Below are 20,970 nucleotides of genomic sequence, written 5' to 3'. Positions count from 1 at the left end.
CCTCCCTTGTTCTAGGACAAAGATGTCGCCGACGAGTTCACTGAGGCCCCTATGAAGACGGCAGAGGCCGATGGAGACCAGGAGCAGCTCATTTCCCAGCCCAGGGCGGGCCGAGGCAGGCGCACCCAGGAAAGGCTCTCCTGGCCCAAATTCCAAGCCATAAAGAGCAAGCGGGGTCCGGGGCCCCGGCGCTCACGCAGCTCCTCCGAGGCCTGCGAGCGTGGGGACGCACGTGACGTGTCCCCCACGAGCACAGACACGGAGGCTCAGCTGCTGGAGGAGCACCAGAAGGCAGGGCCGGGCAGCCAGAGGCGACGGAGGTTCCTGAACCTGAGATTCAAGATGGGAGCAGGGCCTGGCTCAGCAGCAGCAGGACGGCCAGGCAAAGAGGCCCAGGGCAGACCAGGTCCTGCTGGGGCGCTGGAGGAGATGGCGTCCTGGGGGAGCAGGCCAGAAGACACGGAGTCAGCTGCACGGGGGAGACGGGAAGGCATGGCACAGGCGACAGAAGTCATGGCCACTCCGACCACGCAGCAGCCTGCAGAGCCAGGCCTCCCGGTTCTGAGGGAGAGGGCCCCTGTAGAAGGCACAGGGGTGGCAGCCAGGCACCACAGGAAGAAGAGCCAGGCCCAGGCCCAGGACCCAGCAAAGACACACAGTGCCCCCGGGGCCCAGGCAGGACTGCGGACAAGCTGGGAGGAGGAAGGGCAGGAAGTACAGAGCTTAGAAATTGGGATTGCCAGATTATCCCTGCAAGACACGACAGACCAAGACAGCACACAGAGGCACCCACCCGAAACCCAGGTCCGGATACGCCATTTGAAGACCCCCAAATTTGGATTTTCAAAAGAAAGGGTGCCAGAAACAGAAAGGTACGGCACAGACGTCCAGCTGGAGACCGTGCAGCGCAGGCCCTCTGCAGATGGGGAGGGACCAAAGAGAAAGGGGTCAGCAGACACGGAAGGGCTGGGAGGCACCGAGTGGACTGGGCATGTGCCAGGACCAGAGGAGTTAACAGAGAGGGAGGAAACGCAGCAGGACCCAGGGGACCGCCAGGCGGACAGGGACCAGGACAGAAGGGAAGGAAGGAAGAAGATGCCCAGGTTCAGGATCCCCTCATTTGGATGGTCCCCAGCAAGGGACACTACGGCAGGCAGAGAAAGGCCGGTAAAAGAAAAAGACCAGGAAACGGCAAGGCAGGACACATGTGCAACAAGAACAAATATAAGAATAAAAGAAAAGGAAGGAGGCAGTGTACAAGGTGAAGCAGTATTGACAAGAACAATAAATATATCAGGAGGAGACTTGGTGGAGGGAGACAGCAGCCTAACAGTGGGAGAGAAGGACGTGGCCACCAGGGACAGCAAGCTCACGATGCCCAAGGTCAGGACGCCCTCCTTCAGTGCGTCGGCCCCAGGCAAGTCCATCGAGGCCTCAGAGGAGATGTCAGTGCCCATGGTCAAGGCTGACATGGCCCTTCCCTCCATCCAGGGAGACCTCAAGACCCCTGCCCTCAGCACTGAGCTCCTATCAGCCCATCTGGAGTCCAGGGTCGGCCAGGTGGATGTGCAGATGCCCGAGGTCCAACTGCCCGAGGGAGAGGTGCCTGAAGCAGCTGGTAGAAGGGGCCTGAAGGGCCACCTGCCCAAGGTTCAGATGCCCAGCATCAAGATGCCCAAAGTGGACCTCAAGGGCCCCCAGGTGGACATCCAGGGCCCCCAGGTGGACATCCAGGGCCCCAAGGTGGATGTAAAAGGCCCCAAGGGTGATGTGAAGACCGCCTACCTGGAGGTGGCCATGCCCAGTATAGAGGTGGACATCCAGGTCCCAGGAGCCCAGCTGGAGGGGGACCTGACCCTGGGAGACAAGGACGTGGCCACCAAAGACAGCAAGTTCAAAATGCCCAAGTTCAAGATGCCCTCCTTTGGTGCCTCAGCCACAGGCAAGTCCATCGAGGTCTCGGTGGAGTCATCAGTGCCCACGGTCAAGACTGACGTGGCCCTGCCCTCCACCCAGGGAGACCTCAAGACCACTGACCTTAGCACTGAGCCCCCATCAGCCCACTTGGAGGCCAAGGTTGGCCAGGTGGATGTGCAGATGCCTGAGGTTCAGCTGCCCAAGAGAGAGCTGGCTGAAGCGGCTGCTGGAGCTGGCCTGAAGGGCCACCTGCCCACAGTGCAGATGCCCAGCATGAAGATGCCCAAGGTGAAAGTGAAAGGCCCCCAGGTGGACATCAAGGGCCCCCAGGTGGATGTAAAAGGCCCCAAGGGTGAGGTGAGGGCCCCTGAACTTGATGTGATGATGCCTCATGTGGAGGTGGACACCCAGGCCCCAGGAGCCAAGCTAGAGGGGGACCTGGCCCTGGGAGAGAAGGACGTGTCCACCAAAGACAGCAAGTTCAAAATGCCCAAGTTCAAGATGCCCTCCTTTGGTGCCTCAGCCACAGGCAAGTCCATCGAGGCCTCGGTGAAGGCGTCAGTGCCCACAGTCGAGGCAGACATGGCGCCACCCTCCATCCAGGGAGACCTCAAGACCCCTCACCTCAGCACTGAGCTTCCCTCTGCCCATCTGGAGACCAAGGCTGGCAATGTGGGCATCAAGCTGCATGAAGGTGAGCTGCAGGCTGCAGATGCGGGATTTGACATGAAGGGCCACCTGCCCAAGGTGCAGATCAAGATGCCCAAAGTAGAACTCAAGGGCCCCCAGGTGGACATCAAGGGCCCCCAAGTGGATGTAAAAGGCCTCAAGGGTGAGGTGAGGGCCCCTGACTTGGAGGTGGCCATGCCCAGTGTAGAGGTGGACACCCAAGCCCCAGGAGCTCAGCTGGAGGGGGACCTGGCACTGGGAGACAAGGACGTGTCCACCAAAGACAGCAAGTTCAAAATGCCCAAGTTCAAGATGCCCTCCTTTGGTGCCTCAGCCACAGGCAAGTCCATCGAGGCCTCGTTGAAGGCGTCAGTGCCCACGGTCGAGACTGATGTGGCCCTGCCCTCCATCCAGGGAGACCTCAAGACCCCTGACCTCAGCACTGAGCTTCCCTCTGCCCACCTGGAGACCAAGGCTGGCCATGTAGACATCAAGTTGCCTGAGGGTGAGCTGAAGGCTGTGGATGCTGATTCCAGCAGGAAAGGCCACCTGCCCAAGGTTCAGATGCCCAGCATCAAGATGCCCAAAGTGGACCTCAAGGGCCCCCAGGTGGACCTCAAGGGCCCCCAGGTGGACATCAAGGGCCCCCAGGTGGACCTCAAGGGCTCCAAAGTGGATATAAAGGGCCCTAAGGGTGAGGTGAAGGCCCCCGACCTTGAGGTGGCCATACCTCATGTAGAGGTGGAGATCCAGGCCCCAGGAGCCAAGCTGGAGGGGGACCTGGCCCCGGGAGACAAGGACGTCTCTACCAAAGACAGCAAGTTCAAAATGCCCAAGTTCAAGATGCCCTCCTTTGGTGCGTCAGCCACTGGTAAATCCATCGAGGCCTCAGTGGAATCATCAGTGCCCAAGGTTAAGACTGACATGGCCCTGCCCTCCATCCAGATAGACCTCAAGACCCCTGACCTCAGCACTGAGCTTCCCTCTGCCCACCTGGAGACCAAGGCTGGCCACATGGATGTGCAGGTGCCCAAGGTCCAGCTGCCTGAGGGAGAGATGACAGCAGAGTCTACTGGAGCTGGCCTGAAGGGCCACCTGCCCAAGGTTCAGATGCCCAGCATGAAGATGCCCAAGGTGGATTTGAAAGGCCCCCAGGTGGACATCAAGGGCCCCAAGGTGGATGTAGGAGGCCTCAAGGGTGAGGTGAGGTCCCCCAACCTAGAAGTGGCCATGCCCAATGTAGAGATGGATATCCAGGCCACAGGAGCCCGGCTAGAGGGGGATCTGACCCTGGGAGACAAGGAAGTTTCTACCAAAGACAGCAAGTTCAAAATGCCCAAGTTCAAGATGCCCTCCTTTGGCGTCTCAGCCACAGGCAAGTCCATCGAGGTCTCAGCGGAGGCGTCAGTGCCCACGGTCAAGAATGATGTGGCCCTGCCCTCCACCCAGGGAGACCTCAAGACCCCTGACCTCAGCACTGAGCTTCCCTCTGCCCACCTGGAGACCAAGGCTGGCCACATGAGTATGAAGTTGCCTGAGGGTGAGCTGAAGGCTGTGGATGCTGATTCCAGCAGGAAAGGCCACCTGCCGAAGGTTCAGATGCCCAGCATCAAGATGCCCAAAGTGGACCTCAAGAGTCCACAGGTTGACATCAAGGGCCCCCAAGTGGACCTCAAGGGCCCCCAGGTGGATGTAAAAGGCCTCAAGGGTGCGGTGAGGGACCCTGACTTGGAGGTGTCCATGCCCCATGTAGAAGTGAAGATCCAGGCCCCAGGAGCCAAGCTGGAGGAGGACGTGGCCCTGGGAGACAAGGACATGGCCATCAAAGACAGCAAGTTCAAAATGCCCAAGTTCAAGATGCCCTCCTTTGGCATCTCAGCCACAGGCAAGTCCATCGAGGCCTCGGTGGAGGCGTCAGCGCCCACGGTCAAGACTGACGTGGCCCTGCCCTCCATCCAGGGAGACCTCAAGACCCCTGACCTCAGCACTGAGCTTCCCTCTGCCCACCTGGAAGCCAAGGTTGGCCAGGTGGATGTGCAGATGCCTGAGGGTGAGCTGCAGGCTACAGATGCGGGATTTGATATGAAGGGCCACCTGCCCAAGGTGCAGATCAAGAAGCCCAAAGTGGACCTCTTGGGCCCCCAGGTGGACCTCAAGGGCCCCCAAGTGGATGTAAAAGGCCCCAAAAGTGATGGGAGGACCACCAACTTGGAGGTGGCCATACCCAGTGTAGAGGTGGACATCCAGGCCCCAGGGGTCAAGATGGAAGGTGACTTGTCCACGGGAGAAAAGGACGTGTCCACCAAAGACAGCAAGTTCAAAATGCCCAAGTTCAAGATGCCCTCCTTTGGCGTCTCAGCCACAGACAAGTCCATCGAGGCCTCGGTGGATTCGTCAGTGCCCAAGGTCGAGGCTGACGTGGACCTGCCTTCCATCCAGGGAGACCTCAAGACCCCTGACCTCAGCACTGAGCTTCCCTCTGCCCACCTGGAGACCAAGGCTGGCCACATAGACATGCAGATGTCTGAGGTCCAGCTGCCTGAGGGAGAGGTGCCTAAAGTGGCTGCTAAAACTGGCCTGAAGTGCCACCTGCCCAAGGTTCAGATGCCCAGCATGAAGATGCCCAAGGTGGATTTGAAAGGCCCCCAGGTGGACATCAAGGGCCACAAGGTGGATATAAAAGGCCCCAAGGGTGAGGTGACGACCACCGACCTGGAGGTGGCCATGCCCAGTGTAGCGGTGGACACCCAGGCCCCAGGAGCTCAGCTGGAGGGGGACCTGGCCCTGGGAGACAAGGACGTGTCCACCAAAGACAGCAAGTTCAAAATGCCCAAGTTCAAGATGCCCTCCTTTGGCGTCTCAGCCACAGGCAAGTCCATCGAGGCCTCAGCGGAGGTGTCAGTGCCCACGGTCAAGACTGATGTGGCCCTGCCCTCCATCCAGGGAGACCTCAAGACCCCTGACCTCAGCACTGAGCTTCCCTCTGCCCACCTGGAAGCCGAGGTTGGCCAGGTGGATGTGCAGATGCCTGAGGGCGAGCTGCAGGCTACGGAAACGGGATTTGACATGAAGGGCCACCTGCCCAAGGTGCAGATCAAGATGCCCAAAGTGGACCTCAAGGGCCCCCAGGTGGACATCAAGGGCCCCCATGTGGATGTAAAAGGCCTCAAGGGTGAGGTGAGGGCCCCTGACTTGGAGGTGTCAATGCCCAGCATGGAGGTGGCCACCCATGCCCCAGTGGTCAAGCTAAAGGGGGACCTGGCCCAGGGAGATGAGGACATGGCCATCAAAGACAGCAAGTTCAAAATGCCCAAGTTCAAGATGCCCTCCTTTGGTGCGTCAGCCACTGGTAAATCCATCGAGGCCTCAGTGGAATCATCAGTGCCCAAGGTTAAGACTGACATGGCCCTGCCCTCCATCCAGATAGACCTCAAGACCCCTGACCTCAGCACTGAGCTTCCCTCTGCCCACCTGGAGACCAAGGCTGGCCACATGGATGTGCAGGTGCCCAAGGTCCAGCTGCCTGAGGGAGAGATGACAGCAGAGTCTACTGGAGCTGGCCTGAAGGGCCACCTGCCCAAGGTTCAGATGCCCAGCATGAAGATGCCCAAGGTGGATTTGAAAGGCCCCCAGGTGGACATCAAGGGCCCCAAGGTGGATGTAGGAGGCCTCAAAGGTGAGGTGAGGTCCCCCGACCTAGAAGTGGCCATGCCCAGTGTAGAGGTGGACATCCAAGACCCTGGAGCCAAGCTGGAGGAGGACCTGGCCCTAGGAGACAAGGACGTCTCTACCAAAGACAGCAAGTTCAAAATGCCCAAGTTCAAGATGCCCTCCTTTGGTGCCTCAGCCACAGGCAAGTCCATCGAGGTCTCAGCGGAGGCGTCAGTGCCCACGGTCAAGACTGACGTGGCCCTGCCCTCCACCCAGGGAGACCTCAAGACCCCTGACCTTAGCACTGAGCCCCCATCAGCCCACTTGGAGGCCAAGGTTGGCCAGGTGGATGTGCAGATGCCTGAGGTTCAGCTGCCCAAGAGAGAGCTGGCTGAAGCGGCTGCTGGAGCTGGCCTGAAGGGCCACCTGCCCACAGTGCAGATGCCCAGCATGAAGATGCCCAAGGTGAAAGTGAAAGGCCCCCAGGTGGACATCAAGGGCCCCCAGGGGGACATCAAGGGCCCCCAAGTGGATGTAAAAGGCCCCAAGGGTGACTTGAAGACTGCCGACATTGAGGTGGCCATGCCCAGTGTAGCGGTGGACATCCAGGTCCGAGGAGCCAAGCTGGAAGGTGACTTGTCCCTGGGAGACAAGGACGTGTCCACCAAAGACAGCAAGTTCAAAATGCCCAAGTTCAAGATGCCCTCCTTTGGCGTCTCAACCACAGGCAAGTCCATCAAGGCCTCGGTGGAGGCGTCAGTGCCCACGGTCAAGAATGACGTGGCCCTGCCCTCCATCCAGGGAGACCTCAAGACCCCTGACCTCAGCACTGAGCTTTCCTCTGCCCACCTGGAAGCCGAGGTTGGCCAGGTGGATGTGCAGATGCCCGGAGGTATGCTGCAGGCTACGGATACGGGAATTGATGTGAAGGGCCACCTGCCCAAGGTGCAGATCAAGATGCCCAAAGTGGACCTCAAGGGCCCCAAGGGTGACATGAAGGCCGCTGACTTGGAGGTATCGATGCCCAGTATGGAGGTGGACATCCAGGTCCCAGGAGCCCAGCTGGAGGGTGACTTGTCTCTGGGAGACCAGGACGTGTCCACCAAAGACAGCAAGTTCAAAATGCCCAAGTTCAAGATGCCCTCCTTTGATGCGTCAGTCACTGGTAAATCCATCGAGGCCTCAGTGGAATCATCAGTGCCCAAGGTCAAGGCTGACATGGCCCTGCCCTCCATCCAGATAGACCTCAAGACCCCTGACCTCAGCACTGAGCTTCCCTCTGCCCACCTGGAGACCAAGGCTGGCCACGTACACATCAATTTGCCTGAGAGTGAGCTGAAGGCTGTGGATGCTGATTCCAGCAGGAAAGGCCACCTGCCCAAGGTTCAGATGCCCAGCATCAAGATGCCCAAAGTGGACCTCAAGGGCCCTCAGGTGGACATCAAGAGACCCCAGGTGGACCTCAAGGATCCCAACGTGGACCTCAAGGGCTCCAAAGTGGATGTAAATGGCACTAAGGGTGAGGTGAAGGCTCCCGATCTTGAGGTGGCCATGCCCAGTGTAGAGGTGGACATCAAGGTCCCAGGAGCCAAGCTGGAGGGGGAACTGTCTCTGGAAGACAAGGACGTGTCCACCAAAGACAGCAAGTTCAAAATGCCCAAGTTCAAGATGCCCTCCTTTGGTGCCTCAGCCACAGGCAAGTCCATCGAGGTCTCGGTGGAGTCATCAGTGCCCACGGTCAAGACTGACGTGGCCCTGCCCTCCATCCAGGGAGACCTCAAGACCCCTGACCTAACCACTGAACTTTCCTCTGCCCACCTGGAGACCAAGGCTGGCCACATGGATGTGCAGGTGCCCAAGGTCCAGCTGCCTGAGGGAGAGATGACAGCAGAGTCTACTGGAGCTGGCCTGAAGTGCCACCTGCCCAAGGTTCAGATGCCTAGCATGAAGATGCCCAAGGTGGATTTGAAAGGCCCCCAGGTGGACATCAAGGGCCCCAAGGTGGATGTAGGAGGCCTAAAGGGTGAGGTGAGGTCCCCCGACCTAGAAGTGGCCATGCCCAGTGTAGAGATGGACATCCAGGCCACAGGAGCCCGGCTAGAGGGGGATCTGACCCTGGGAGACAAGGACGTTTCTACCAAAGACAGCAAGTTCAAAATGCCCAAGTTCAAGATGCCCTCCTTTGGTGTCTCAACCACAGGCAAGTCCATCGAGGCCTCGGTGGAGGCGTCAGTGCCCACGGTCAAGACTGACGTGGCCCTGCCCTCCATCCAGGGAGACCTCAAGATCCCTGACCTCAGCACTGAGCTTCCCTCTGCCCACCTGGAAGCTGAGGTTGGCCAGGTGGATGTGCAGATGCCCGAAGACGAGCTGCAGGCTACGGAAACGGGATTTGATGTGAAGAGCCACCTGCCCAAGGTGCAGATCAAGATGCCCAAAGTGGACCTCAAGGGCCCCCAGGTGGACCTCAAGGGCCCCCAAGTGGATGTAAAAGGCCCCAAGGGTGACGTGAAGACTGCCGACATTGAGGTGGCCATGCCCAGTGTAGCGGTGGACATCCAGGTCCGAGGAGCCAAGCTGGAAGGTGACTTGTCCCTGGGAGACAAGGACGTGTCCACCAAAGACAGCAAGTTCAAAATGCCCAAGTTCAAGATGCCCTCCTTTGGCGTCTCAGCCACAGACAAGTCCATCGAGGCCTCGGTGGAGTCGTCAGGGCCCACAGTCAAGACTGACGTGGCCCTGCCCTCCATCCAGGGAGACCTCAAGACCCCTGACCTCAGCACTGAGCTTCCCTCTGCCCACCTAGAGACCAAGGCTGGTCATGTAGAAATCAAGTTGCCTGAGGGTGAGCTGAAGGCTGTGGATGCTGATTCCAGCAGGAAAGGCCACCTGCCCAAGGTTCAGATGCCCAGCATCAAGATGCCCAAAGTGGACCTCAAGGGCCCCCAGGTGGACATCAAGGGCCCCCAGGTCGACCTCAAGGGCTCCAAAGTGGATATAAAGGGCCCTAAGGGTGAGGTGAAGGACCCCGACCTTGAGGTGGCCATACCTCATGTAGAGGTGGAGATCCAGGCCCCAGGAGCCAAGCTGGAGGGGGACCTGGCCCCGGGAGACAAGGACGTCTCTACCAAAGACAGCAAGTTCAAAATGCCCAAGTTCAAGATGCCCTCCTTTGGTGCCTCAGCCACAGGCAAGTCCATCGAGGCCTCGGTGGAGGCGTCAGCGCCCACGGTCAAGACTGACGTGGCCCTGCCCTCCATCCAGGGAGACCTCAAGACCCCTGACCTCAGCACTGAGCTCCCATTAGCCCAGGTCAAAGCCAGGTTCGGCCAGGTGGACATGCAGATGCCTGAGGTCCAGCTGCCTGAGGGAGAGGTGCCTGAAACTGCTGCTGAAGTTGGCCTGAAGGGCCACCTGCCCAAGGTTCAGATGCCAAGCATGAAGATGCCCAAGGTGGATTTGAAAGGCCCCCAGGTGGACATCAAGGGTCCCAAGGTGGATATAAAAGGCCTCAAGGGTGAAGTGACGACCACCGACCTGGAGGTGGCCATGCCCAGTGTAGCAGTGGACACCCAGGCCCCAGGAGCTCAGCTGGAGGTGGACCTGTCTCTGGAAGACAAGGACATGTCCACCAAAGACAGCAAATTCAAAATGCCCAAGTTCAAGATGCCCTCCTTTGGTGCATCAGCCACTGGTAAATCCATCGAGGCCTCAGTGGAATCATCAGTGCCCAAGGTTAAGACTGACATGGCCCTGCCCTCCATCCAGATAGACCTCAAGACCCCTGACCTCAGCACTGAGCTTCCCTCTGCCCACCTGGAGACCAAGGCTGGCCACATGGATGTGCAGGTGCCCAAGGTCCAGCTGCCTGAGGGAGAGATGACAGCAGAGTCTACTGGAGCTGGCCTGAAGGGCCACCTGCCCAAGGTTCAGATGCCCAGCATGAAGATGCCCAAGGTGGATTTGAAAGGCCCCCAGGTGGACATCAAGGGCCCCAAGGTGGATGTAGGAGGCCTCAAGGGTGAGGTGAGGTCCCCCAACCTAGAAGTGGCCATGCCCAATGTAGAGATGGACATCCAGGCCACAGGAGCCCGGCTAGAGGGGGATCTGACCCTGGGAGACAAGGAAGTTTCTACCAAAGACAGCAAGTTCAAAATGCCCAAGTTCAAGATGCCCTCCTTTGGCGCCTCAGCCACAGGCAAGTCCATCGAGGCCTCAGCGAAGGCGTCAGTGACCACGGTCAAGACTGACGTGGCCCTGCCCTCCATCCAGGGAGACCTCAAGACCCCTGACCTCAGCACTGAGCTTCCCTCTGCCCACCTGGAAGCCGAGGTTGGCCAGGTGGATGTGCAGATGCCTGAGGGTGAGCTGCAGGCTACGGATGCGGGATTTGATGTGAAGGGCCACCTGCCCAAGGTGCAGATCAAGATGCCCAAAGTGGACCTCTTGGGCCCCCTGGTGGACATCAAGGGCCCCCAAGTGGATGTAAAAGGCCCCAAGGGTGACGTGAAGACTGCCAACATTGAGGTGGCCATGCCCAGTGTAGCGGTGGACATCCAGGTCCGAGGAGCCAAGCTGGAAGGTGACTTGTCCCTGGGAGACAAGGACGTGTCCACCAAAGACAGCAAGTTCAAAATGCCCAAGTTCAAGATGCCCTCCTTTGGCGTCTCAACCACAGACAAGTCCATCGAGGCCTCGGTGGAGGCGTCAGTGCTCACGGTCGAGGCTGACGTGGCCCTGCCTTCCATCCAGGGAGATCTCAAGACCCCTGACCTCAGCACTGAGCTCCCATCAGCCCAGCTCAAAGCCAGGGTCGGCCAGGTGGACATGCAGATGTCTGAGATCCAGCTGCCTGAGGGACAGATGCCTGAAACTGCTGCTGAAGTTGGCCTTAAGGGCCACCTGCCCAAGGTTCAGATGCCCAGCATCAAGATGCCCAAAGTGGACCTCAAGGGACCCCAGGTGGACATCAAGGGCCCCCAAGTGGATGGAAAAGGCCTCAAGGGTGAGGTGAGGGCCTCTGACCTTGAAGTGGCCATGCCGCATGTAAAGATGGAGATCCAGGCCCCAGGAGATAAGCTTGAGGGGGACCTGGCCCTGGGAGACAAGGACATGGCAATCAAAGACAGCAAGTTGAAAATGCCCAAGTTCAAGATGCCCTCCTTTGGTGCCTCAGCCACAGGCAAGTCCATCGAGGTCTCGGTGGAGTCATCAGTGCCCACGGTCAAGATGAATGCAGCCCTGCCCTCCATCCAGATAGACCTCAAGACCCCTGACCTCAGCACTGAGCTTCCCTCTGCCCACCTGGAGACCAAGGCTGGCAATGTGGGCATCAAGTTGCCTGAGGGTGAGCTGAAGGCTGTGGATGCTGATTCCAGCAGGAAAGGCCACCTGCCCAAGGTTCAGATGCCCAGCATCAAGATGCCCAAAGTGGACCTCAAGGGCCCCCAGGTGGACATCAAGGGCCCCCAGGTGGACATCAAGGGCTCCAAAGTGGATATAAAGGGCCCTAAGGGTGAGGTGAAGGCCCCCGACCTTGAGGTGGCCATACCTCATGTAGAGGTGGAGATCCAGGCCCCAGGAGCCAAGCTGGAGGGGGACCTGGCCCCGGGAGACAAGGACGTCTCTACCAAAGACAGCAAGTTCAAAATGCCCAAGTTCAAGATGCCCTCCTTTGGTGCGTCAGCCACTGGTAAATCCATCGAGGCCTCAGTGGAATCATCAGTGCCCAAGGTTAAGACTGACATGGCCCTGCCCTCCATCCAGATAGACCTCAAGACCCCTGACCTCAGCACTGAGCTTCCCTCTGCCCACCTGGAGACCAAGGCTGGCCACATGGATGTGCAGGTGCCCAAGGTCCAGCTGCCTGAGGGAGAGATGACAGCAGAGTCTACTGGAGCTGGCCTGAAGGGCCACCTGCCCAAGGTTCAGATGCCCAGCATGAAGATGCCCAAGGTGGATTTGAAAGGCCCCCAGGTGGACATCAAGGGTCCCAAGGTGGATATAAAAGGCCTCAAGGGTGAAGTGACGACCACTGACCTGGAGGTGGCCATGCCCAGTGTAGCGGTGGACACCCAGGCCCCAGGAGCTCAGCTGGAGGTGGACCTGTCTCTGGAAGACAAGGACATGTCCACCAAAGACAGCAAATTCAAAATGCCAAAGTTCAAGATGCCCTCCTTTGGTGCGTCAGCCACTGGTAAATCCATCGAGGCCTCAGTGGAATCATCAGTGCCCAAGGTTAAGACTGACATGGCCCTGCCCTCCATCCAGATAGACCTCAAGACCCCTGACCTCAGCACTGAGCTTCCCTCTGCCCACCTGGAGACCAAGGCTGGCCACATGGATGTGCAGGTGCCCAAGGTCCAGCTGCCTGAGGGAGAGATGACAGCAGAGTCTACTGGAGCTGGCCTGAAGGGCCACCTGCCCAAGGTTCAGATGCCCAGCATGAAGATGCCCAAGGTGGATTTGAAAGGCCCCCAGGTGGACATCAAGGGTCCCAAGGTGGATATAAAAGGCCTCAAGGGTGAAGTGACGACCACTGACCTGGAGGTGGCCATGCCCAGTGTAGCGGTGGACACCCAGGCCCCAGGAGCTCAGCTGGAGGTGGACCTGTCTCTGGAAGACAAGGACATGTCCACCAAAGACAGCAAATTCAAAATGCCAAAGTTCAAGATGCCCTCCTTTGGTGCGTCAGCCACTGGTAAATCCATCGAGGCCTCAGTGGAATCATCAGTGCCCAAGGTTAAGACTGACATGGCCCTGCCCTCCATCCAGATAGACCTCAAGACCTCTGATCTCAGCACTGAGCTTCCCTCTGCCCACCTGGAGACCAAGGCTGGCCACATGGATGTGCAGGTGCCCAAGGTCCAGCTGCCTGAGGGAGAGATGACAGCAGAGTCTACTGGAGCTGGCCTGAAGGGCCACCTGCCCAAGGTTCAGATGCCCAGCATGAAGATGCCCAAGGTGGATTTGAAAGGCCCCCAGGTGGACATCAAGGGCCCCAAGGTGGATGTAGGAGGCCTCAAGGGTGAAGTGAGGTCCCCCGACCTAGAAGTGGCCATGCCCAGTGTAGAGATGGATATCCAGGCCACAGGAGCCCGGCTAGAGGGGGATCTGACCCTGGGAGACAAGGAAGTTTCTACCAAAGACAGCAAGTTCAAAATGCCCAAGTTCAAGATGCCCTCCTTTGGCGCCTCAGCCACAGGCAAGTCCATCGAGGCCTCAGTGGAGGCGTCAGTGCCCACGGTCAAGACTGATGTGGCCCGGCCCTCCATCCAGGGAGACCTCAAGACCCCTGACCTCAGCACTGAGCTTCCCTCTGCCCACCTGGAGACCAAGGCTGGCCACGTGAGTATGAAGTTGCCTGAGGGTGAGTTGAAGGCTGTGGATGCTGATTCCAGCAGGAAAGGCCACCTGCCGAAGGTACAGATGCCCAGCATCAAGATGCCCAAAGTGGACCTCAAGGGCCCCCAGGTGGACATCAAGGGCCCCCAGGTGGACATCAAGGGTACCCAGGTGGATGTAAAAAGCCTCAAGGGTGAGGTGAAGGACCCTGACTTGGAGGTGTCCATGCCCCATGTAGAAGTGAAGCTCCAGGCCCCAGAAGCCAAGCTGGAGGAGGACGTGGCCCTGGGAGACAAGGACATGGCCATCAAAGACAGCAAGTTCAAAATGCCCAAGTTCAAGATGCCCTCCTTTGGTTCCTCAGCCACAGGCAAGTCCATCGAGGCCTCGGTGGAGGCGTCAGCGCCCACGGTCAAGACTGACGTGGCCCTGCCCTCCATCCAGGGAGACCTCAAGACCCCTGACCTCAGCACTGAGCTTCCCTCTGCCCACCTGGAAGCCAAGGTTGGCCAGGTGGATGTGCAGATGCCTGAGGGTGAGCTGCAGGCTACAGATGCGGGATTTGATATGAAGGGCCACCTGCCCAAGGTGCAGATCAAGATGCCCAAAGTGGACCTCTTGGGCCCCCAGGTGGACCTCAAGGGCCCCCAAGTGGATGTAAAAGGCCCTAAAAGTGATGGGAGGACCACCAACTTGGAGGTGGCCATACCCAGTGTAGAGGTGGACATCCAGGCCCCAGGGGTCAAGATGGAAGGTGACTTGTCCCTGGGAGACAAGGACGTGTCCACCAAAGACAGCAAGTTCAAAATGCCCAAGTTCAAGATGCCCTCCTTTGGCGTCTCAGCCACAGACAAGTCCATCGAGGCCTCGGTGGAGGCGTCAGTGCCCACGGTCAAGACTGACGTGGCCCTGCCTTCCATCCAGGGATACCTCAAGATCCCTGACCTCAGCACTGAGCTTCCCTCTGCCCACCTGGAGACCAAGGCTGGCCACATGGACATGCAGATGCCTGAGGTCCAGCTGCCTGAGGGAGAGGTGCCTAAAGTGGCTGCTAAAACTGGCCTGAAGGGCCATCTGCCCAAGGTTCAGATGCCCAGCATGCAGATGGCCAAGGTGGATTTGAAAGGCCCCCAGGTGGACATCAAGGGCCACAAGGTGGATATAAAAGGCCCCAAGGGTGAGGTGACGACCACCGAACTGGAGGTGGCCATGCCCAGTGTAGCGGTGGACACCCAGGCCCCAGGAGCTCAGCTGGAGGGGGACCTGGCCCTGGGAGACAAGGACGTGTCCACCAAAGACAGCAAGTTCAAAATGCCCAAGTTCAAGATGCCCTCCTTTGGTGCCTCAGCCACAGGCAAGTCCATCGAGGCCTCGGTGGAGGCGTCAGTGCCCACGGTCAAGACTGACATGGCCCTGCCCTCCATCCAGGGAGACCTCAAGACCCCTGACCTCAGCACTGAGCTTCCCTCTGCCCACCTGGAGACCAAGGCTGGCCACATGGATGTGCAGGTGCCCAAGGTCCAGCTGCCTGAGGGAGAGATGACAGCAGAGTCTACTGGAGCTGGCCTGAAGTGCCACCTGCCCAAGGTTCAGATGCCTAGCATGAAGATGCCCAAGGTGGATTTGAAAGGCCCCCAGGTGGACATCAAGGGCCCCAAGGTGGATGTAGGAGGCCTAAAGGGTGAGGTGAGGTCCCCCGACCTAGAAGTGGCCATGCCCAGTGTAGAGATGGACATCCAGGCCACAGGAGCCCGGCTAGAGGGGGATCTGACCCTGGGAGACAAGGACGTTTCTACCAAAGACAGCAAGTTCAAAATGCCCAAGTTCAAGATGCCCTCCTTTGGTGTCTCAACCACAGGCAAGTCCATCGAGGCCTCGGTGGAGGCGTCAGTGCCCACGGTCAAGACTGACGTGGCCCTGCCCTCCATCCAGGGAGACCTCAAGACCCCTGACCTCAGCACTGAGCTTCCCTCTGCCCACCTGGAGACCAAGGCTGGTCATGTAGACATCAAGTTGCCTGAGGGTGAATTGAAGGCTGTGGATGCTGATTCCAGCAGGAAAGGCCACCTGCCCAAGGTTCTGATGCCCAGCATCAAGATGCCCAAAGTGAACCTCAAGGGCCCCCAGGTGGACATCAAGGGCCCCCAGGTGGACCTCAAGGGTACCCAGGTGGACATCAAGGGCCCCCAGGTGGACCTCAAGGGCTCCAAAGTGGATATAAAGGGCCCTAAGGGTGAGGTGAAGGCCCCCGACCTTGAGGTGGCCATACCTCCTGTAGAGGTGGAGATCCAGGCCCCAGGAGCTAAGCTGGAGGGGGACCTGGCCCTGGGAGACAAGGACGTCTCTACCAAAGACAGCAAGTTCAAAATGCCCAAGTTCAAGATGCCCTCCTTTGGTGCGTCAGCCACTGGTAAATCCATCGAGGCCTCAGTGGAATCATCAGTGCCCAAGGTTAAGACTGACATGGCCCATCCCTCCATCCAGATAGACCTCAAGACCCCTGACCTCAGCACTGAGCTTCCCTCTGCCCACCTGGAGACCAAGGCTGGCCACATGGATGTGCAGGTGCCCAAGGTCCAGCTGCCTGAGGGAGAGATGACAGCAGAGTCTACTGGAGCTGGCCTGAAGGGCCACCTGCCCAAGGTTCAGATGCCCAGCATGAAGATGTCCAAGGTGGATTTGAAAGGCCCCCAGGTGGACATCAAGGGCCCCAAGGTGGATGTAGGAGGCCTCAAGGGTGAAGTGAGGTCCCCCGACCTAGAAGTGGCCATGCCCTGTGTAGAGATGGATATCCAGGCCACAGGAGCCCGGCTAGAGGGGGATCTGACCCTGGGAGACAAGGAAGTTTCTACCAAAGACAGCAAGTTCAAAATGCCCAAGTTCAAGATGCCCTCCTTTGGCGTCTCAGCCACAGGCAAGTCCATCGAGGCCTCAGCGGAGGCGTCAGTGCCCACGGTCAAGACTGACGTGGCCCCGCCCTCCATCCAGGGAGACCTCAAGACCCCTGACCTCAGCACTGAGCCCCCATCTGCCCACTTGGAGGCCAGGGTCAGCCAGGTGGATGTGCAGATGCCTGAGGTCCAGCTGCCCAAGGGAGAGATGCCGGCAATGACAGCTGGAGCTGGCCTGAAGGGGCACCTGCCCACGGTGCAGGTGCCCAGCATCAAGATGCCCAAGGTGGACTTCAAAGGTCCTCATGTGGATGTTAAAGGCCCCAAGGGTGAGGTGAGGGCCCCCGACCTGGAGGAGGCACTGCCCAGCGTGGCAGTGGACATCCAGGCCCCAGCAGCCAAGCTGGAGGAGGTCCTGGCCCTGGGAGACAAGAACATGGCTGCCAAAACCCACAAGTTTACATCTGATTTTAATATTGAATCTGCTAAAAGCGAGCAGGAGTGCAAATTTAAGAAACCCCATCTGAAGTTCTCAAAATTGTTGCATCCGCACAGGAAAACTGCGAAGGACATCGCAGGCCTGGAAGGCCCCTTGGAGCCGTGCCTTCTCAGCGTCGCTGCGATCCCCGCGTCCAGCCTTGGCCCCAAGGAGCCCCCGCAGCCCGCCAGCGTGGGCCTGGCTGGCTCATGGCAGGGGCCCCGCTTTGGGATCGCTGCTCTTCCTTCTGCTAGTGTGGATCTCACTGATGCCCGTGCTCGGTCCTCTGCCCTTCCCAGCGAAGCTGCCGCAGAGACAGAGTGCCAGGCGCCTCACTTCGGAGCTGCCTTGGCCTCTGAGTATCCCCAGGAAGTCTCTTTTGGGTCACGGGCTGACGTGTGCGCTGCCACCCAGGAAACCCAGAAGACGCTTTCTGCATCCACCCCTGCCTGCCACCCAGGCCCTGCCGACCCCACGCTTCCCGCAGTTCGTGGTCGGCTGGCTTTTCCTAAATTCCATAAACCAAAATTTGTGTTTTCAGTTGGGATTTCAGCCATTCCTGAAGGACTGTCCCATGCCGTAGGATCTGAACTCATCCTGTATCCCTGCACCCCTGACCAGGGGTTGGACTCCTCAGCTGAGAGGGCCACGGTGTCCCCTCTGCCCAGCTCTCAGCCACTGTCCCCAAGTGTCCCTGTGTCCCCGGGGTTGGAGGAGCAGGGCCCGTCTGCAGGTGGAGCCCAAGCCGAAGATGCCGACCAGGAAGGTAAGGGGAGCCCCTTCAAGATGCCCCACTTCAAGCTTCCATCACTCAGCTGGTCCCCCAAGAAGGAGGCAGCACTGACCGGGGACCCCGAGCATGGCCGGGAGGACTCCACGCTCGGCCTGGCTTCAGATACTGACCACGTGGACAGCCAGCCCGGGGCTCACGTTTCCCCAATGGACGTGCACACACAGCTGCCTCCGGAGAAGGAAGGAGAGAAAGGGAGGGGCAGGAAGCCTGGCTTCACCATGCCAAGACTGGCGCTTCCCCGGCTGAAGGCGCCCAAGGGGCGGGCCGGCCTGCCCCAGGGAGAGGAAGGACCTTTGCTTTCTAGCTGCACAGCCGCAAGTGACTCTGAAGCCACGGGAAGGGCCAGCAGCGACGGTCATGATGGGGGCGCTGGAGTGATGCCAGACCCCCCAGGAGAGGGCGCGCACCTCCGGCCGCCACAAGCCCGTGCTCCCAGCGTGGGCTTCTCTGAAGCTGAGCTCCGACCGCCCACCACCCAGGTGCAAGTGGGCCAGGGCAAAGCTGACCTGCTTGCCCGAGGCGGCAGCGAGGGACGAGGGCTCGGCAACATTTCAGCACGCCTGTCCCGTGTGAAGGAGACGGGCCCCTCAATAGAAGACTCCTCGCGGCCCTCCTATAGCCAACCAGATGACATCCCCACCGTGGAGAGCCCCGAGGATGGCGGCGCGAAGGGAGAGGTGCCGGCACACTCGCAGGAGCGCTGGTTCAAAATACCCAGGTTCCGTGTGCCCGGCTTCGGGCGCTCCTCCTCCAAGGAGAAACGTGGGCCTGGGGAGCAGGAAGCGGCACACGCCCAGGCCGCCACGGCACCCGCCAGCAGCCAGGTCGTCCACACTCCTGGGTCAGCGGTGGAGGCCAGTGTGTCCCTGAGGCCTTCAGACGCAGAAGCAGACGTGACCACCTCTGAGAGCGAATCATATGCAGACGTCGTGAGGCGCAACCTTGATGGCACAGGCTTGAAGCTGCACCCCACCACCGCTGGGATGCCCGAGATGGCTCAGGCCAGGTCCGGGGCCAGGGCCCATTCAGCTGAAGGCTCCCTCCCCCTTCAGGTTCCTGGAGAGAGATTCTCAGGACCACAAGCCCCTGCAGGAGAAACCGCTGAGAGGCCTCTTCCTAGGCCCGAAGGGTGGGCCCTTGACCGGTTGGAGAGAACGGAGGTGTGGTCCTCTTCCCAGCCCGAAGGGCCTCTTAAACTGAAGGCTTCCAGCACCGATGTGCCGTCCCAGATCTCCGTAGTGCCCATGGATCAGGTCTGGGAGGATTCCGTGATGAGGGTCACCTTCCCCAAGCTAAAGGTGCCCAGGTTCTCCTTTCCTGCCCCCGGCTCCGAGACTGACATGTTCTTCCCCGTCGTCAGAGAAGTGCCGTGTGTGGACACTAGGGCCCACGCGGCCCTTCCCGAAGGCAACCCTGGGTTCTGGGGAGCCAGCCTGCTGAAGGCAGGCGCCGGGGACCCCCAGGAGCACCCTGTGCGCCTTGACCTCTCCTCGGAAGCACCCCCGATTTCTAAGGTCACGGTGCACATTCAGGGGGCTCCGGGTGAGAGTCAAGAGGTTGCCCTATGTAGCACGGTGACACGAGGCTCTGCCACCCCCGAGGCCTTTTCCACTCGGATCGTGCGGGAATCGGAGATCCCTGCATCCACAGTTCAGATGCCGTCTTATGGATTTTCCTTGCTGAAGGTGAAAGTTCCAGAACCCCCCGCTCGAGCTGGGGTATACACAGTGGCTCAGGAATCCGGGTGGCAGGAGGGCTTGGGAGGGGCTCCCACACAAGCAGCCCCAGCCCCTGGAGATGTCCAGCCCGACGCCGGAGAGCCCTTTGAGATGATCTCTGCCAGTGCCACCCTCCTGGGGCCGCAGACATTGGTGAGTGAGGCTCATTCCCGCCTCCAGTTCGCAGACAGCGGCTCCGACGAGGAGCCAGCAGAAATTCTCGAATTTCCTTTTGAGGACAGCCAGGAGGCGCCGGCCCCAACGGCTGGCGAAGACAGGGCTCCGAAAGAGAAGCCAGAAGGCAAGAAACCTGGTCTGTTATGGTCCTGGCTTCCAAGCATCGGCTTCTCCTCTGTGGAGGAGACAAGTAGCAGCCCCAGAGACCAGGTCCAAACACCCACTCCCATCCAGACCCAGCCCCGGGCACGGCCAGACCCAGAGCCGCCCAAGAAGCAGGAGAGGGCAGGGTGGTTCCGGCTCCCCAAGCTCGGGTTCTCCTCTTCACCCGCCCAGAAGAGCGAGAGCACGGACCTCGAGGCCGGCCACGCAGAGCCAGCGCTACAGGAAGAAGCAGTCACCTTCTTTGATGCTCGAGAAAGCTTCTCTCCTGAAGAGAAGGAGGGCGGCGAAGCGGCGGTGGGGGCCGCAGGCTCTGGACCAGGCTCCAGAGCGATGGTGGCGTCCTCCGCAAGGACGGAGCTAATCCTACTGGAGGGAAACAGGAATGCCAGCGATGGGTCTGTACCCGGGGCCGGGACCAAGTGAGGGCGAGACAGGCGCAGCCGCCAGCAGGGGAGGGCGGGGCAAGCGCCGCACAGAGCCCCGTCATTCACAGAAATGAGAGCCAGGCAGAAACGAACCGGAGCCTCTGAGTACCATCACAGCGCCCTCCCACAGTGAGCAAGGTTTCAGACCCTGCTGCTCTGGAAACAAGGCTCCTGACTCCGCCAAGACCAGGGCTGCAGCCGGCAGCACGGGGCTCCTGGAGGCCCGCCTGGGGGACGTGCTGCTTCTTGGGCAGGCTTCCAGGGGCTGTGAGTGCGGCGGTGTGGGGAAGCCTCTGTCCACTGACGCTGTTTCCTAGCGGATGCGGTTTTCCTCTTTCAGGTAGAGCGCGTGGTATGCAGGGAAGCCTTGCCGCCTGCTCACCTATGAGCTTACTCTGTTGACTATCTCGCTGGCACCAAGCTTCACGCTGCTTTGTGTGATGGCACGCGCTTGCTGGGCAGGAGGTGTTGGCCGACTGGTGCTGTGCACAGTGGTGACCACAGGCAGGACCCGCCAGCTGGGCACAACACCTGCAAGTGGCCAGAGACATCGACGCGTGTGTGCCCGCCTGCCAGTGCCTGGCTGTTCTTCCAGTGCGCGGTCCGCGCTCTGGTACCTCTGCCCCCATGTACACGCCGCAGCCAGACTGTGGTGGGACTGGCCCCGCTACCCCGATGGCAATAAAGGAAGTCCTACACCCCTGGCAAGGCTGCTGAAGCCTGTGTTCTGCGCGTCCCGCGC

At 59.7% G+C, this 20,970-nt stretch overlaps 1 protein-coding gene across 1 annotated transcript in view; it reads left to right on the top strand.

Moving 5' to 3' along the window:
• The window catches only part of AHNAK2 (AHNAK nucleoprotein 2), a gene marked incomplete at both ends in the record, with an annotated part of 37,663 nt that extends 17,437 nt beyond the window's left edge, over positions 1-20,226 (top strand). Inside the window, one exon of the mRNA XM_080707240.1 lies at positions 16-20,226. Coding sequence (XP_080563366.1) covers positions 16-20,226 — 20,211 coding nt within the window. The remainder of the gene's footprint in view (positions 1-15) is intronic.
• Positions 20,227-20,970: the final 744 nt, after the last annotated feature.

This window comes from Muscardinus avellanarius (assembly GCF_963383645.1).
Source record: "Muscardinus avellanarius genome assembly, chromosome: 12".
Lineage (NCBI taxonomy): Eukaryota > Metazoa > Chordata > Mammalia > Rodentia > Gliridae > Muscardinus > Muscardinus avellanarius.
The sequence above is the reverse complement of the archived record's forward strand: the minus strand, read 5'-3'. Positions and strand labels throughout refer to the sequence as shown.